We start from the raw sequence: 20430 nt of genomic DNA on the forward strand, positions 1-20430 counted from the left end.
TGTGACTTTTTAATTGTATTAAAGCATATCTTGTGATTTGTATGTATAACAGAAGTTTAATTTACAGTGTCCTTCATAGTCAATATCATTTTCAGCTTATTCTTTATTAAAAGCTCCCTTGATGTTTGTTTTGTTTTTTCGTAATTTTGAACCAAAATATCCACTTTATGAATCTTTCTCTCAGCTGTTCATAGCCCTCTCAGATGTGTAATGAATGCCTGTCATGAGTGCGATGATACTTGGCCTTTAAACAAACCTTATGGAAAATACAGTCATTTAGAAAGAAAAAAAAATCTGATTAATTTCCATAAACCTATAAATTATGTATACATTTCTGTATTACGATTGGTCCTTGTGGAGAGAGTACTTCAGTGATTCATTTCAAATGCCACTTATGCTAAGCTTTATTTTTTTGGCTATGTGTAGTTATTCCGTTGTTGTTGTTGTTGTTGTTGTTGTTGTTGTTGTTTTTGCTGTGATTTGAATGATTTATTTCTACAGTAACTAATGGGTTATAGATTCATCCATCCATTTTCTATCCGCTTCTATCGCTGTAAGAACCAGGCAAAACGGTCGGGGGGGTAACCCTAGCCTGAATGCCAGCCCATCACTGTGCAGACAAAGACACAGAGATCAACACATTCATACCAGGGCCAATTTTCCCAGACGCTAATTAACATACCAGTATGTCTTTTGACTGTGGGAGAAAACCAGAGGACCCAGAGGGAACCCAAGTGAACACTTGGAAAATATACAGACTCTGTGCAGATATCAAATTAATTTTGTCAAGCTCAAAACAGGAAACAAATTCTAATACACCATATTGATTTTAGCTGGTATGCACCTCATGTGTCAGGGCTAAAAAACTCTCTTGTTTGCACATGAGGAACTGAATTAACAAAGAAACACTTGTATGTATGTGTGTACATGTATCTCACATTTGCATTTAAATAGAAATTGTATTAAAAAAAAATTGAAATGGGGTAGCATGGTAGTTAGCATTGCTTCTGGTAGCTCTGGGGCAGTTGGTTCAATTCAAGACCCAGGGTGCTGTTCCAGACCTGGTGTTTGCGTGTTTTCCTTGTGTTCATGTAGGTTTTCTCTGGTTGCTCCAGTTTCCTCCTACAGTTCAAAGATATACAAGTAGGTAAATTGGCTTCTGAAAAAATGAGCTCTGGTGTGAGTATGTGCATGTCTGTGTGCTGGGACCTCGCCTTGTGTGTGTTGCTGGCAGAGATCTGCTCTGACTCCACCATGACACTGAAGTGGATGAAGCCATTAGAAAATGGATGGATCTATTACCCATTAGTTACTGTAAAAATAAATTATTCAAATCTCAGCATTGAAATTGATAAAAGTAACATTAATACACAAGAAAATTAAATAAATCAAGAATGCAAAAGCAATAGACATACAAAAGCTCTTGTCTCTCATGTTCTACCACACAGTGCCACTAACTGCAATTTCAATTTTACCTAGTAACATCCATGTGCACTCTGTTCTACCCTGCCTCACTCTTCCCAAAATAAAAGAGAAGTATGACTTATAAACCTCTAGAAATCTGTTTTGATAAAAATCCCTCCCACCACAACTAAAATAGATATTAGGCAACTATTTTAATAATAATAAGAATAGTGTTTTAGTAATTTAACGGTTATTTGCTATATGCAAACATTTCCAAAATTGCTATTTCCAAAAATAGCAGAAGGTGGTGCACTCACAACCTATTCACACAACAGCTTTTTCATTTCCTATGACAGACAGGGATGTGAACTGGATCAAGGTAACAAACAGTTCATAAACAAATATAACAATCTGCAACATATGGAATGTTATCAGGAAACTCCAAAATATTTTACAATTGCTGTTTTACATACAATACTCAAACATTGGCAAATAAAGCATCTCAAATTATCATAAATTCTCTCCTTTTCAATATGGACAGTTTTTCTTTTGTAGGCATATTATTTATATATTTAATGAGGATACAATCTTTAAAAGCTTACTTGCACAGTTCAAATAATAAAAAAAAAGTTTTTGTTTGCTTTTTTTCACCCAAGAGAACTGGGCTGTTGATATTTAACCATGTCTATTCTGCTGTTGTTTTATTTCAATATACAGTACTTTTATGTACTGTATTTTGGAATAATGATTAATCTTAATACATTTCACCGTAACATACCAAAATAAATCATCACAGATGGCCCAATAACTCATACAGTATATTGTTTCTTTCATGTATTTTTCATGTTTTAATGAAAATAATTTTATTTTATTTTTGTAAATCAACCTGATTATTTTGATTGGTAAATCGCTGTTGTAGTGCTTGCCTTACAAGCAAGGAAACAAATATTTCAGTGAGACAGGGTTAGTTTGAAAGTAGTGCCACCTGAAAAGTCTAGTAATTAGTTTTTTTCTTTTTCTCATGAACATATGGTGAAATTTTGTGGGTACAAGAGGATTCAATTGGGATTTTGAAGGTTTCGTGTAAACGTGTTCAGCATTAAAGAGATTTTACTTTTATGCAGAAACACTAATACATATGATATAATAAATCTTGCTCTAAAAGAAAAACTTTTATATAGAAGTCTATAAACTAAAATAATGTTTATAGGGAAAATATTAAATCTAAAACTAGAAATAATAATAATTGTCTGATCCAAAAAATATTATTATCATAAATTGTGACAACCACACTGGCTAACTAAACAGTTACAGTCATACTCTTATTAACACCTTTGACCTTCAACAGTGATATTCACTAAGCATGCATACTTACTAAGCAGAGTAAGTGTATTTTAACATCCCTAAAACAGTACTTGGGTGCCAAATCAAGTCAAGAATATAATGCTATGTGTGTGAGTGCTGACAAAATACACAGAAAAGTTAGTAATAGTATTGCAAATAATTTACAATATAAACCCTTTATACATGTGCCGGATGTACATGTTTTATTGCCTAATATCCATGCAGAACTACATGGTTTTCATATACAGATAGAAAATATTAAAGATAATTTATATTTATTCTTTGGCTGCTGTTGGTATTTGTAAAACACTCTTTGTTTTGGTTGTAATCAATTGCCATCAATTGTTAAATAAAACAAAACAATAATAATAATAATAATAAACTTTATTTTATATAGCGCCTTTAAAGGTGGCTTCTCAAAGCGCTTTACAGGATGACAATAACAATAAATAAGAAGACTACAACAATAAATAAGAAAATTTCACAAGACAGGACACAATTATAATTACAACAATACAACAATAACAATAGAGGAGACCGTGGAAGATGGTATTAAGAAGAGCAGAGGGGTGAAGAATGGAAGCAGTTAAGTAAAGGCTTTTCTGAAAAGGAGGGTTTTGAGTCTGGATTTGAAGGAGTTTAGAGAAGGTGACTCTCTAATATCCTTGGGCAAGGAGTTCCAGAGCTTGGGGGCATAGCAGGAGAAGGCCCTGTCGCCCATACAATGTAGACGGGCTTGGGGGACAGTAAGGAGGGCAGAATTTGAAGAGCGGAGGTTGCGAGGTGGGGAGTAGGGCGATAAAAGTTCAGACAGGTATTGAGGTGCCAAGCCATGTAAAGCCTTGTAGGTGAGCATGAGGATTTTAAAGTCTACGCGGAATTTGACCGGAAGCCAGTGCAAGGACTCCAGGATAGGAGTAATGTGAACACTTGCACTAGATCTGGTCAGGATTCTGGCTGCTGAATTTTGGACATACTGCAGCTTGTTCAGAGTAGATTTAGATACCCCAGGGAGCAGAGCATTGCAGTAGTCAATTCGAGAGAATACAAATATGTTGATCAGCTTTTCAGCCACAGTTAATGATAGCATAGGGCGTAGTCTTGCGATATTTCTAAGGTGAAAAAAAGATGTTTTGACAGTATGCTGTACATGTGGGTCGAATGTTAAGCCAGAATCGAATATAACCCCAAGGTTTTTCAATTTTGATTGGAGCTCAAGTACAGAGCCATCTACAGACAGGGTTACAGGACTGGCTTTACGAAGTTGATGGGGGGTACCAATAAGCATGACTTCAGTCTTGTCACAGTTAAGATGAAGGAAGTTTTGAGTCATCCAAATTTTTATGTCAGAGATGCAATTAGATAGAATAGAGACAGCCACATCAGTGTCGGGTTTGGTATGGATGTATATTTGAGTATCGTCAGCGTAAAAATGAAAGCTGAGGCCATGTGATCTTAAAAGCTGACCAAGTGGGAACATGTAAATGCTGAAGAGCAAGGGGCCCAGTATTGAGCCCTGAGGGACACCAGACTTGACAAGACCAATTTCAGACCTGTACCCATTGAGAGAGACAAAGTGACAGCGATCAGTGAGGTAAGACTTAAACCATTTGAGGGCAGTGTCAGAGACTCCAAACACAGTCTCGAGACGAGAAAGCAAGATGTTATGGTCAACAGTGTCAAAGGCAGCACTGAGATCAAGAAGGATGAGTATGGAAAGAGAACCAGAATCAGAAGCTATTAGGAGATCGTTGGTGACTTTGACTAGGGCGGTTTCTGTGCTGTGAAGTTGACGGAAGCCAGATTGGAGGGGTTCGAAAAGGTTGTTTGTCATGAGGTGGTTATGTAACTGAAGTGTGACAGCACGTTCTAGAATTTTAGAGAGAAAGGGTAAGTTGGAGATGGGGCGAAAGTTGTTAAGATTGTCGAGAGCCATGTTAGGCTTCTTTGGCACTGGGGTAATAGCAGCAGTTTTGAGGACCGTTGGTACAATGCCGGTGCTCAAGGATTCATGTATTATATTGAGGACAATGGGACAGAGAGAAGAGAAACAGGACTGGAATAAAGTGGTGGGAATGGGATCTAAAATAGATGTGGTGGGTTTCATGCGCGTAACTAGTTTGTTTAGGGATGCTGAGTCAAGAAGAGAGAAGCTGGAGAGACGGGAACCAGAGAAGTTGGATGAGGAGGGAGGAGGTGTGGAAATTATATCCGTAGTGGAGAGAATGTGATGCCGGATGTTGTCAATCTTAGAACTAAAGAAATCTAAGAATGTGTTGCAAAGTTGTGATGAGGCAGGTAATGTGGTGGGGCAGTTTGGCTTGAGCAGTCTGTTGATGGTGGAGAAAAGATGTCTGGGATTGTTTTGGTGATTTTCAATGATGTGAGAGAAGTAGGTGGATCTAGCAGACTCTATAGTAACCTTATAATCAGATAAGTAATCTCTCCAGGCCTGATAATGTACATTTAGCCCGGAAAGACGCCACCTACGCTCAAGTTTGCGAGAGGCTGCCTTCATGAAGTGCAGATGGTCATTGTACCAGGGGGCAGGGCGAGAGAAGGAGATGGTTCGAGTTTTTAAAGGAGCAAAGGTGTCGAGGGTAGATAAAAGAGCATTGTCAAGTGACTGTATTTTGTCCTCTAGAGGGTCAGAGGAAGAGAAACAGGATAAGGAGGACAGAACAGAATTTGCAAACCTTGGGTGATCAATTGATCGCCAGTTGCGGAAATTTACAGAGCGTGAGGGGGAAGTGTTAGAAACAGGTAATTCCAGATTGAAGAGAATGGCTAAGTGGTCAGAGAGGCCTAGATCAAGGGGGGAGCAGTGGGAGACAAAGGAGTCATTTGCAATAATTAGATCTAAGGTGTGTCCTTTGTTATGTGTAGGGGTACAAACAAACTGAGCAAGGTCAAAGCAATATACAATATAAAGTATATACAATATACAGCTATACTACCTAGGACTAAAATGTAATCACATGGTGGCATGTCTTTTACTTACAGATTTCATAGTCAGTGATTCACAGAGGTTTATTAATTTCCAGATTTTTTTTTAAATAAAACCTGCCAGCACATATTTTACTTGCACTGCAATTTATGATTGAATCTAAGCATCTCAGCTGTTTTTATTTGTGTTTTTTCATTTATTATTCTATATAATCTTTTTCCTTTTTTAATTAAACTTCTTTATGCATAAATCTTGATATTGTGTTGAAAAAGCTATTTGACCTTATTGGACCTCATTAACTCCTGATTTAACTTTGTTTGCTCTTTTCAGGAAGAACAAAAAGGGAGTAAAATGCCAGCTTTGGTGCTACACCTTTGTAAGATTCAGGCAATACAGAGCTGCATTCCTCACTAGAGTTTCTGCAAAGGACTTGAAGAGTTTGAGGACTTGGATAAAATGGTATTCAATCACTCCCTGCTGCTTCTTCTCCTGCTCTCCTTTCATCATCAGAGTTATATGATGGTTCTGTCACAAAGGAATAATGATGAGACACTACATAAGCTAACTGGTGCTTCAGACAAAGATGGGAAGATACTGCAGCGCTCCAAACGTGGTTGGATGTGGAATCATTTCTTCCTTCTTGAGGAGTATACTGGAACAGAATATCAGTATGTTGGAAAGGTAAAGTGTGTTATTTTTTCTGGTCTTTGTTGTAATATTGTTTTTAATTTGGATACACTACTCTGGAATGATGTTCTGTCACTCTTCTTGTGCAGTCATCTGGGGAAGGTTGATGATTGCAACCTGGATGGATGGGAGACCTCCTGGGAAAAACTAAGGTTGCTGCTGGAAGAGGTGTTAGTGGGGCCAGCGGGGGGTGCTCACCCTGTGGTCCATGTGGGTCCTAATGCCCCAGTATGGTGGCGGGGACACTATACTGTAAACGGGCGCCGTCCTTCGGATGAGATGTAAAACCGAAGTCCTGACTCTCTGTGGTCATTAAAAATCCCAGGGCGTTTCTCGAAAAGAGTAGGGGTGTAACCCTGGCGTCCTGGCCACATTTCCCATTGGCCATTACCAATCATGGCCTCCTAATAATCCCCATCTATAAATTGGCTTCATTACTCTGCTCTCCTCCCCACTAATAGCTGATGTGTGGTGAGCGTTCTGGCGCACTATGGCTGCCGTTGCGTCATCCAGGTGGGGCTGCACATTGGTTGTGGTGGAGGGGAGTCCCCATTACCTGTAAAGCGCTTTGAGTGGAGTGTCCAGAAAAGCGCTATATAAGTGTTAGCAATTATTATTATTATTATTATTATTATTATTATTATTATTATTATAAGTTTGGCCGGTCATAATTGTCTCCTATTGACTGATTTTGGAAAGTTGGTCCAACAGATGTTACATTTGGCTGAAAAGGAGAAAAGGCTGGCCACAGAAAGATCTCTTTTCTTGAAGTCAATCTAGTGTAATCCTGGAACTTGTCATGCTGGAACATTGACTTCCAGAATGACTTGAATGATTAAAAAAAGTGTGGTCTCTATAATTTTATCTAAATATCGCTGAGCAGTAAAGCTGCCATCAGTCTGCATCAAAGGTGTACTTGTGTTAAAGACAATTTCCTTCTCATATTGTAATACTTTCATCATTTCGCCTGCTGGCTTGAACAATGCAACAGTCAGCATTATACTCACCACATCTCCATACAGTCTTTTGACTTCATCCATAAATCACCTTCCTGTGAATAATACATGATAAGAAAATGGGATGATCTATATAATATCCTGTTTATAAACAAGTCTACCATCTAAAGACCTTATATTTACCTTCTATACTCTTTAGTGTGTAAACACTACACTGATTTTTTTCAGTCTTTTTTTCAGCATTCATTGTTTCAATTGTATAGAATATAGTCATCCCGGTAAACATTACATTTTACTTATCAAAATGGAATGTTAATACATGGCCATTATTTTTTTTCTTTATCCATTCAGGTCATTCAAAGTTATAGCATACCCATGTTAACATCCTCTGTAGTGTCTAGTGAAGGAAGATACAAGATGTGAAGAAAGGGTTAACTGTGTCATTTCTGCATAAGGACTGGACTTCTAAGTAACAGGCTAGAGTTATGGCAGGAAAGGGGAATGACTGATAAGGATTCCAGATGCCAGCTAGGAAACCCCCCAGGGAAGGAAACCTAACACTGACCATTAAGAGTGACCAAAGTCTGTGAACTGGCCGAACACCATGACCTCCCCCCATTACCATAGTAATGAGAGACGTTAGAAGCAGCAGAAAAGGGCTATATAAACTGGAAGTTTTGTATCGGTACTTTAAACAATACTTCGGTTTTATTGTTCCTTGCATGCTATAAAACTCATCTGTTTAACTTCATCTCGGCATCCAGAACTAATTTGTCTGTTCCAAATACTTTTGGCATCACGAGCAGGATTCTCAGATAAAATACAAGACAAAAAATAAACAATGTTGAGGGTTGTGTTACCAAAGCACACACATATACAGTATTTAGGCTGCAACATAATTAAATTAATAAAGTAATATAATACCCTCAGCAAAGCAATTGTAAGGGTATGCTTTGTTTTCCAATGTGATATTTATCTAAAACTATGTTCAAACCTAAGCTATATTACACGTTACACAAAAACACAGGTTTTGTTTGTCCCTTCAATTGCCTTGAAATATGATGCAATTCTTCTTGTCTTAAATTTACTTCGGTAAGACTGTAGCCCTGTAATTGTGATTTCTGGTGTGTAAAAGAAAGAGCATCTCAATATAAATAACCAAAATCAAATCGAGTCAGTACAACTGTTAAGATTTTGATTATGATAATATTTAAATGAGTTTATCTTTGCTCTGTGTTCACATACAATAACAACTGTATGTTTATATTTGCATTGAGATATGGCAAACAAACTTTTCGTCGGTGCAAACAGGGCAAATATTTATTCTTTAATTTTAATTCTTTTATTTTTAATGACTTTGTTCAACTGAAAGGCTGTGGGGAGAAAATTACTATGTCCATGACTGAGACTTTTATGATAACCCTAATGCATTTTTTATAAGGAAAAAAAATCACAAAAGCAAGAGAAAGCTGAGATCTCACATAAGTAGTGAGAAAAAGTGCCAGCGGGGAAAATGCCCTCTTATTAAGCTGCTGTGCTATTAATCTGAAGCATGAAAAGGAATCACATTATAAATGACAGTGTGAGTTAAAATAATGCATATCAGCATAGATGAATTGCAAATGTTGCATTATGGCCATGAGAATTACAATTTGTGAAGTCTGAAAGTACTGACTTCAGTGAATTGTTTTTATGCCAAGTAATCATGATGAAACATATTCATTATGAATAAACAAAGCTTTCTTAAGAAGTGTTTTCAACGTTTAAGACATTGGGGAAAATAAGGCAAATAAAAAAAATTGTTAGAACTTAAAATTATTAAATGCTGAAGTGACAAAAGGCTGAATACTGTAAATATTTGTTTGAAATGTCATAGAAATTGATACTCAATGTATATCTTGAACTACATATTGACATAAAAAGTGAACAAATAAAAGTTCGAATATTGATGTCGCTCAATAAAATATTTTACTCTTTTTTAAATTTTAATTGGGGGATAATAAAAATGTTTTGCCATTCTTTGACAGGAAACACCATATACAAATTAAACTGCTGTTGTTGCTTAAGAATAAAAACACTGGTCAATGCAAATGCACATAAAATGACCAACCTGGTCAAAAACCACCTGTTTGCAACTATAATTCCTTGTAAGGTATTACATAATTCCATTTTCTTGCATTATTCATGTGAGTTTATTTAAAGAACTATATGTTTCTATACACTAGAATACACTTTACATTTATTTCAGAATAAACATTTCTTTCTCAGTAAGGTCACTCACTCAAGAAAGTGAATTCCAAGGTTCAACCATGAAGACAAGGGCTTTTCAAAATAACTCAATATTAGAGTTTAGAAATGTGTGGAAAGGAGAATGATAAAAATAAAATCAGACACCCTTCAAACACCCTTGAATATCCCTTCAAACACAGTGTTGTAAATAATTAAGAAGTGGAAGGAGAATTGTACTACCCAGCCACTGCCAAAATCAGGTTATCCATTCAAATAGCGTAGTAGGGCATGGAGGAAACTAGTAAGGGTTGCCATTGTGAAGCCAATGATGACTTCAGAAAAACAACTATACAGTTAATTGACTGAGATGGGTGAAAATGCCCGTGAGTCAACAATACCCTGGTCTTTTCACAAACCTAGCATGAATGGCAGAATAACACACCAACTGAGATTCTTCATGGAGTTGGCAGCAAAATATATGTGATACTGAAAATATGTGGCGGAAGACCAACAATTATGGAGCTTTTAGGTCTAAATGAAAAGCATTATATCAGGAGCAAAACCCAACACAGCCCATCAATTCAATCCCTAATGTTAGGGTAGCAGCATTATATTATGGGGCTGGTTCTCATTCCATAGGCAGACTGAGCAGAAAATAATGGAACAAAGTACAGGCATATCTTAGAGGAAAACCTATTTAAGTCTGCTTAAGACCAAAAACTGGATGAAAATTAATCTTTGAGTACATTAATGAAATAAAGCTACACTGGAGTGGCATAACAAGCTGAAATGCAGTATTCTTGAGTGAAACATTCAAAGTCTTGACTTGAATCCACTAGACTTCTGCAGCAAGAGTAGAAAGGTTCTGTTCATTATTGACCTGCAAGCATTCTGACAGATCTTGAGCCAGTTTGAAAAGAAGAACAGGTGAAAATTGCACCATCCTTGTGTGCAATGCTAGTTGAGACATATCCAAAAAGACATGCAGCTCTAATTACTGCCACCAAGGATACTTTTGCGATCAACACATTTTAGTTCTTGATATTTTTTGTAATTTTTGTTGACATTTAACTTCCTTTAGAAATAAAAAAAAATATTTGGACTGAGCATTCAGGTTTGATTAAATATATTCACTTCAAAAATGCCTATAATGTATGAGACATTGTAAACATTCTGTCTCTGACATAAATTTGGATTCTACCACTTGGCATCTATAAGATGATCTTTTAAGAAGATGGTATAAGGTCATTTTATTCTTGTAGATGCATATCGGCTATCACCTTAAAAGATCATTCTTATAGATTTATATGATCCTTAAACATTGTTATGACACTTATAGAACATGGGAAAAAGCAGGTGGAACATGGTGGTAAATTCTATGACAATATGGTCCATTTAGAATTTATTATCTGGCTATCAGAGATTTCTTTATGTTCTTTACTCACATGAAGAAAGTCAAGCTTTGAACTAATTATGCTGAATTGCAGACTGTAGTATATGTGAGAGTGTTACAGTAATTTATACTTTTGCTAGCATACAGTCTAGCGGAATAAGTGAAACATCAGAGGTGGTTGTGGGAAAGGATCTTTACTGTCGGACATTATTTACATTTCATCTAAACAAATGTGCAAGCATTACCAATAGCAGATACAGTATCAATAGTAACAGATGTAGCTGATCTATTATAATCTATATTTAAATGTTAAGTGTAAAAGTGTCTTTTCACACCAACACTAAGCTTGTTGTTTAGACAGTTACTGGACTGACAACAGACATTACCTTAGAACTCACAATGAAAAAGCTCAAGGCTGCAGGAGCAATATATTATATCTCTGGGTTATTACATTAGCCTTTCCACAATGGTTGCTACTCTTTTAACTAAGTACTTATTCAATAGCACATTTTGCCCCCTTTGACATTTGTCCTGAAATAATTCAATCCTTTTTTGTCGACATACAGATATGTTTTACTTGTACTGCTATATTAAAATGTTCACCCATACAAATTGTAAAATCATTCAATTTTAATGCAATTCTTCCATGAAGGTGTAAATATTAGGCTAACACATAACCATCTGTTTTAGGCCCTGCTGATGTACAAGGTCAGGCTGCCACCAGATGGTGAACTATTCAAATGTGCTCCATTTTGTTTCTTGTGTTTTGCTCTAGGGTTTTAATCTCAGTGTCGAGGCTTTGCTATATCTGATGTGAATTAACTTTGCTAAACTGAATACAATAAACAATCTAGCTGAAAGAAATTGCGTTTCAACAAAATAAATTATCAAAAACCATTTTCACACTAGCCATAAATACTGTACAGTTCTAAATGTGTACCCAAGCTAGTCTAGTTTTATTTTAAGTCTAACCTACTGATGCACATTGACTGCCAGCATCCAGACTTTCAGAACCTCATATTGGAATTGCCTTCAGGGGATTTGCATGTTAATACCTTGTCAAATGCTGCACTTAGTGTATAAGAAAATAAATACAATATGAAGAAAATATCATAATATTCCCTTTCTGTTTTCCTAGCATTTTTGAGGATGAGTAGAGGTAAGAACATTTAACTGTACAGCAGGTTTAATGAATACAAACTACTCATTTTTTTTCTATTTTATACATAAACATTGAATACAAACTATAAAATATTTAGTACTTTGGGAAAAGACACCAATTTGATAGAAAACCATGCCATTAACTGATTGTGACAGATATTCTCCACATTCAATGAACAACTGTCCAAGTGTACTGTACTGGGGTGATTTGAATTGAGTTGGCCAAGGTTTTCTTAGCTTGTAGCATTGTCACAAAGCCAAATAATTTCACTTATTGTTAAAAAGACAGCTCTAGGCACTTTTAGATGGCTCTAAATGTGCATTTGTTAGAGGAAAATTCTTAATTGGTATGAGTATTATAGCAAAACAGGCCTGGGTCAGCACTGCCCCAAATGCATCTGAGGAAATGGACCGGATCCACATACCCATCGTCATCAATACATTGTACCAACCAATTTGCAAAATATGCTTTGGATGTTCTAGTATAAAGACTTTAACTGAGCCACTCGAGAAAACTACATTTTTTCTTATTAAGCCGTGTAGCTAGTGTAGCTTTGCACCACTGTCACAGCTGTAGGTTTAGTTTAGTGGATTGAAGCAGCTTTTATCCCTCTAAGATGTGCCTTTTCTTTGCTCCATCCATTCTACCTGCAGTTTTGATTCCCAATCCCTACTGATGAGAACAAGCCCCATCACATGTTACTTGTACCACTATGCCTGACAATAACGACATTGTTGATTAGGTCATGTGTTTTGTTTGGGTTGCCACAACACTTTGCATTTAAAAAAGTTCCAATTTTGACCACAAATCCTTTTGCCAATTATTTGCAGTTATCACTTAAATCAGGGGTGGGCAAATCTTTTTGTTCCAAAGGCCACATAAAATCCAACATAGGCTTATTAGTTCAAGAAAAAATATTTTTTTTAATATAAAAAAATAAAAATTGAATAAAAATGTGACATTCAACTCATAAGCCAAGTGTTCACCAATTGCCTCAACCTGACAAGTAACTGTTCGGAGTGATAAACCTTTTTTCTCAAATTTGATTTTGCTCTCTCGACAAAGAATATCTGCGGTTTCTATCATACACTCCTTCAAAAACTCCCCTTCACAGAACGGCTTGCTTTGTTTAGCAATTTAGTTTAGCAGGTAGCTTGACTTTGTGCTGGTCTCTTGGATAGTAGAAGGGCGGAAAAATACATTTTGCTGAGCCTGTAAACTAGCGGCTAGTTTGGAAGCTCTATTAGCCCACTCCTCACATGAGAGTTTGCTAACATAGTTAGCATGTTTGGCAGAAAAATGCCAACTGGGATTGTATTCTTTAAATACTGCAACACTTTCCTTACAAATTAAACATATAGCTTTTGTTCCAACCTCTGTGAAAAGGATTTTGCAGTCCATTCTTTGTTGAACACATTCACTGTCAACTTTCTGCTTCTTCAATCCACTCATTTTGGCGCAGGTTCCCTCACAGCGCGATGGACCCACTCTAACTGGTGAATCTAATTGGTAAAGCATTGATTCGTGCCTCCCTTGACCTGTCAAATTTTCCACATGCCTTCCCTGTGTCAAAAATAAGCAGTGCGATATTTTACAAAAGATAATAAATTTGAAAAGGAAATGATGGGTCAAAATAAAACAAAGTTGATCTAATTTGTATTATATTTAATCATTTTAAAAACCAAAAAGCTTGATTAAATAGTAAAAATACTTGACAACACATTTTAATGAAATTATTTGAATGTGAAAACAATGTGGAAAACTTTTTTTTAAATAGCCAACATGTTTGTAAAATGCAAATAAAATGTTTACTGTTTAATGTTTATCAGGTCTTTTCTAAAAAGTGGGAGAAATACAATGTCTTTTTGTTTGTGCCTCTTAAAGGGGAGGGAGCCTCACAAAGGCACAAAATTGCAAAGGGAAGTAGAATTCACAGAGCTCCATTGCTTATTCCTTAGTACTCCAATAGTATGAGTTTTTGTTTGTGCTAGTCGGTACGCAACTTTGTATGATGAAAGAATAACTTTGCTTTGTGGCTTGATGGACAATTTGGAATCATTTTGGCACTGTAAATCGTTCGTGTGCTATCTAATGGCAGAAATAATAAAATGTAAGAAAAAACAGCACCAAAGAAAGTGGAATATGGCGAATATTGACTAATTTATTTTTTACCTCAAGGGCCAGTTAAAACTGGCTGGCGGGCCAGATCCAGCCCGGTGGCCATAGTTTGCCCACAGGTGACTTAAATTTTTTGTTGGAAAAGCAATGTAGGATTTTATATGTGTTTGCCGCCCATTCAAGCCATCTTTATTAACTTATTTTGGACTTATTTCTCCCTTCATGGTCATTGTAGCTTTCTCAAAGTCATTGTTGACATCCCTATCCAGTTTCCCTTGTCCATCTGTTGAATTTGAAGGGATAGCATCTGGGGTACATTGCCTTTACCTTCACCTGACTGATTTCACCATGCTCAAAAGTATATTCACTGTCCTTATCATATTCTTCCACTGATCTGTGCCCTTTTACAACTTTATCCTTAAGTTGTATTGAAAGCTCCTTTGTCTTCAAGGTTGAAAATTTGCTTGAAATTAACTACCTGATGTGGGACATTTCACAGACAGATATATGTATGTGATCTATTATTACTGCACACAGGGGCCATTCTCCCTATCATCAGAGTAACTTTGTATGTACTGTATGTTTGTCATAGCAAAGGGGTCAAATCAAGTTAACTCGAGCTAGTAAGGTTTTGATTTTTCCTAGCAAATTGTTGTTCACTTATTTCACTCATAGAGGTGTTCAGTTTTAGCATTCAAGTTTTGATTAAAGATACATACGGTATATATCTGCATATTATTTGTAATCCAATAGAATGTGGCATCATTGGAAGGGGGTGAATACTTCAAAAGGGCATTGTATACACTGATATAAAACACACATCTTTTGAAGTTCTGTAATTTTGCAAATTAACTGCTGTTACAGAATTCCACACATTTTCCAGAAACTGATGTGTATTTCATGAAGCTGTCAGGAGAAAAGGATGAGCCTTTATGTTTACTATTATAGTACTGGTGATAATGTTTCTGTCATTAAGACAAAAACATTAAGACATAATAATTATCACAGTCTTTTTTTTTAGCTCAGTGAAAGTAATTATAATGATGTAAAGGAACTTTTACTTCCCGAGCAATTCTCATTTTGCTGTGTGGCAAATATAAAATATTTTTAATTCAGTTCTTTCACCAATGGGTTGGTTGGACAGTAATTAGGACATGCAATAATTGCCTGTGGGTGTTAATAAACAGCTGTACAGAAGCATGGGAAGTAGTTGTAAAACAGCAACCAGCTGGCAATGTAATCTATTTACAGTGAATAACCATTCCATAATCAAATATTGCTTTGAAAGATATTGTAACACTGAAAAATGTCAGATCCATTACCTACAAGGATATCTTAATGTGTAATCTTGTTGCTGTAAACATCAGTTAAACATTGTACAAAGGTAGTTTTGTAAAAATACAAAAAGCAATATATTTAAAAATTCCACAGATGTCTTTACAAACAGATAGGATCATTTGTCCATGTTAACATTCTGCAATGAACTCTCCTAGGAAGTGCAGCAGATTTGTGCTCTTTTGTCACACCTTAATGTTGGGTGCAAATAGACATGGGCGGTGGTAAAAAAAATTTAAATACGTATGTGTTTGCAGCAATTTATGGACAACCCTCCAGTAGCAATTGAGTGCAATGATGTTAAGTGACTCCCGCTCCCATAAAAAAAAATAGTAAACGTGCAGAAATACCAGGTGGCAAAATACTTATGGTGTTGTCTATATAAATAACAAGTAATAGGTTTATTCCATGCTGAAAAAAAGAAGAAAGAGAACACAACGTTTCGGCCGTGGTGTCACCTGAAGAAGGTGTCACCTGAAGAAGGCTCCATGGCCGAAACGTTGTGTTCTCTTTCTTCTTTTTTTCAGCATGGAATAAACCTATTACTTGTTCCTTTGCAGCCTACGCATGCTGACGCAACTACCCACCTGAACTATATAAATAACATACACATGAGAATAAATACCCTTAATGCACTATAACACCTACAATAAACTGTAGATTCCCATACTCCGATCCAAACTGATATCCTTTTGTGTCCAAAGAGCAGGATCCTTTTAACATGAAGCCCCTGCCCTGAGAAAGCATTTGTTTTATGTAGGCATCTATAAAGACAACCCATTTCAGAGGCGTGGTCTCCATTGGGTCTATGTCAGGGGATGCAAAATGTTGGATGCTGTTTTTGAATGTAAGTATGTGTATAATGTTTGTTGGGTTAACTTTACATTGCAGTGTATCTAGTGCATGGATAATTACATGTGTGCACACATGTTACAAATCGCTATATAAAAAGCAGTAAAAGTAAGGGAGATAAGCAAAAGATTTGTGCATTTAAATAAGGATCTACTGTAGTGGTAAACTGCATAAAGTTGTGTGAGGGAGCACTGCAGTTAGCAGGGCACAAGCATTCTGTGACACCTTTGAAAAACAGAATTGTTAGTACTCTTCTACTAAATTATTGACAGCAGCTCAGCCGGCAGCTCTGTCACCCTGTAACTCACAACTGTCAACCCACTAAAACTAGGCATGTGTGAGCCTGGCCTATATCTGGATAGGAGACCTATTCTGCTTTCCACTGATAGCTTATGTATGGTGACTGTACTGGTGCATTATATTGTAGCTGCCATCGCATCATTCAGCTGGGTGCTGCACATTGGTGGTGGTGGAGGGGAATCCCGTAAAGCACTTTGAGCGGAGTATCCATAAAAGAGTTATATAAGTGTAAGGAATTATTATTAGTTATTAATTACTTCAACAAAACCACTGCATCATAACCTTGACACCTCACAGAACATACCATTGGCACTGGCTTCTAAGTTAATTAGGAAACTAACACTTTTTCTATGGTTGTCCTCAACATGTTAGAGTGGGAAGCAAAGGGAGAAGAGATTAATCCAATTCTGAAAAGAAAATAGAAATAAGAAAAACAACATTTTGGCTACATAGCCTTTTTCAGGTGTGGGAGAAAGAACATAACCAAAAGAATGATTAATAAAGACATAAAAATTAAAAATGTGAGAGTGAATAGGTACAGTGGAGAACATGAATCCTAAGAGATGTAAACATGGAACAAATTCCAGAACAAGTATGAAAGGCAGGAATATGCAAATTATTTGTGATGTTTAGAAAGAAATTAGTCATTGAGAGCTGAGTGTACAGTAGGTGTGAAAATATTTTAACATTTTGTTTTCTTTCTGTAAAGGATAACTCTAGAAAAACACCTTTTTGTGGATAGTGAAGGAAAGTGTAAACCAGAAGGCTTTGCAGATTAAGAGGTCATTGGTATTAAATAACTGGTGTGTTAAAAAAAACTACTTTCTGATGGTTAATCCCGTAAAATTGAGATGTTTTGTCCTTGTAAATAGAAAAGGTTTTAAGGGAAGGAAATGTGTAATACACCTCTGTGAGTGGGTATTTCTTGATGAGTAAATGTATGAGAAATCTTAATGACTCCTGTGAGTGCCCTGTTAATGAAATGCAAAGGATATTCCTTGTGGATGGAAGAAGATCACATTTTATGGACTTGAGTCGAGTTATCTCATTGCTTGTTGAAAGTCTTTAATTAAAATATACATCTATGCTAAATCTTTTCTGTGCAGCACGAGCAATAATATTTAAGAGTGATGGCATTTTGGTAAATTTCAGTATCTAAAAAAACATATACCTGTAAGATAGGCCATTTGATGTTTTTTGCAGACTGCAATACTTTTTTTGTAATTTCCTCTTTAGTAATTTACCTACAGCATAATTATTTTCCAAACCTTTCTGCTCATTCTCTGTGATGATTTAAAATATAATTACCTGAATTTATATATACAGTATTATGCAGAAATATGTAGCTTACACTAAATCATCTTCAGGAACCAAAACATCATTTTGGTCCATTTTTTATTACATAGAAAAGGTGGACAAAATGTGTGTTTAAGCCATTTTTGCAGAATCAATATTAAGAGTCTTTGATAGAGCATTAGAGTGGAAAAGGTTAATTGTGTGAGCTGTAGCAGTCTGTATACTCATATTTGGCAGTCTAGTTTTAATTATAGACTCCAGTAAATGTTATTTATATGTTACAAACTCAGTTACATGGCTGTCATTGAAGAACTCCTCAAATATTGTTTTATTATGGACAAAATGCAACTGGGTAAAAGTCTAATCACTGTACTTTATACCTCATCATAAAAAATTATCATGTTTATGAATTCTTTGTAAATAATATTATGTGTACAGAACACCCAACAGTATTAAATTAAAATTTAAGATAATAAAGTTTTCTCTTTCCAAATTTGTAAACCTGGACAAAAACCTGAACTTGATGTATTAAAGCATTAAATGCTTTATGTGCAATTGATTAATTATTTGCTTGCATTATTTTAATAGAAATTCACTTAACATGTCCATAAGAAACCAGCAGATGGGTATATTGAAATAACTAGATTAATTGTAACGGGAATATTCTAACAAACAGAATGCAATACGTTATCAAGTGAAGCAGAAATTGTTGTAATGTACTGTACAGTATGTATTGTAATATTGATTTCAACTACATTGAATTTAACACAACAGAAGAAAATCCAATAGGAGGTACATTGAAAGGCTTATTTGGTATTTCTCTACAACTTCTTAGCAAAACATTTCTGCATCCGATGCGTAAAATCAATTTAGAAATCGGATAGATGTAATAAGGACAAAATTAATTCTACCAATACCAATTCAAAACTCAACTATCAAACACAATACTGCTCTATAATTATAGTTAACTAGTAAATTAACATTATATACTGCCAACTTTAGTAATAATTTAGTGACTGCAATTGAATCAATTGTGTTATCTTAAATACTACATTTAAGATAAACAACAAGACAACAAGATTGACACTAATACTAACAATGGTATTAACTATATGTCTAATTATTCCAAATCAACTGTTATGTATTAGAATTACAGTAATACTAGACAAATGTGTTATTCTGTAGTTTGCTTAGTACTACAGATGTGACAAATAGATATTTGTGCCTGCATATAAAAATCACAGTCGCTGGTGGTTCCTTCACTAAATGAGATCAATCTGAGCATGGGCTGAGTCTTCTAGTCCAGGGTTTTCTAGTTGGAGCCTGGTCTATATCAATAATTGACTCAGGAGTGCTGCCTGAATTGGATGGGCTTGAGTTGATTTGGACATTCGTGCTTTGCTATGTAACAGAGACTCCTGTGACTTAGTTGGTGCCTTTGTGTTTGCAATGATGAGATTACACATTCAGTCAATACTAAATCTCTTATGAGGTACAATGGAACTTTTCTGATTCAAAATGGATTATAGCCCCCATAATTGCATATTTTGGAGAAATTCATGTAAAATACCCATTTCCCCTGTGCTTGTACAAAGGATAATAGTGATGAATGGATTACAAAATTGTCAATGCTGGTTTCGAAGACTATCAAAAAACTGTCAATTTGATTAAGAAGCATGCTAGTTCTTCTCTCTTGTTTGTATAAGAAGAGTAAAACAACTTGCTCTATCAGTTCAATAAAGTTATTAATATTTTTTGGATGATTTACATTTTCAAAGTATAAACTGTATAATACCCATATGTCCTATAACAACATTTGAAAACTATCATTAAATCTTCTGGATTGTTGAGCTAACCGATTCTGACATGTCAAAAGACAAACCTCAACATCTGGGCTCTAAATACTACTGTCATTTTAACTGGAAAGTAACTGACAAAAAATATAATGCATTTACAGAAACTAAATGCTTTCACAAGCATGTCAGTTCATCATGTCTTTCTCAGATACATTAAGTAATATCAAACATTCAAAAGTATCATGCTAACTTACCTGAGTACCTCATTAAAATATACACTTTCTACACATTTTTTATACACTTTTTAACACAATATTTAGTATGCTTAAGGGGATTAGTTTAACTTGGCAGTCAATAAGAAATTTAGTAACCAAAAATAATTTATTTTTTTCTTCATTAACATGCAAACGAAATTCTTTAAAATAATAAGTTTAAACCACGTATACAAAGATTAGTTTTTAATACCGACAAGATGAACTGATACAATACTTTATTGTACAGAAAGGCTTGTGTTCTTAGTTTGCCATAGTGCAAAAGCCATGAAGTTGTCCTCCTCTGCTGCAAATCTTTCATCTCTTTCAATAAAGATTTTAAAAATCTAAAATACCTCA

The 20430-nt window shown here is 35.5% G+C and overlaps 1 protein-coding gene across 1 annotated transcript in view; it reads left to right on the top strand.

Moving 5' to 3' along the window:
• The window catches only part of cdh10a (cadherin 10, type 2a (T2-cadherin)), a 56669-nt gene that overhangs the window by 13126 nt on the left and 23113 nt on the right, over nucleotides 1-20430 (top strand). Inside the window, exon 2 of the mRNA XM_006634541.3 lies at nucleotides 6026-6376. Within this exon, the coding sequence (XP_006634604.1) occupies nucleotides 6152-6376 (225 nt within the window). The 5' untranslated portion in view covers nucleotides 6026-6151. The remainder of the gene's footprint in view (nucleotides 1-6025; nucleotides 6377-20430) is intronic.

Source organism: Lepisosteus oculatus, chromosome 6, assembly GCF_040954835.1.
Source record: "Lepisosteus oculatus isolate fLepOcu1 chromosome 6, fLepOcu1.hap2, whole genome shotgun sequence".
NCBI lineage: Eukaryota > Metazoa > Chordata > Actinopteri > Semionotiformes > Lepisosteidae > Lepisosteus > Lepisosteus oculatus.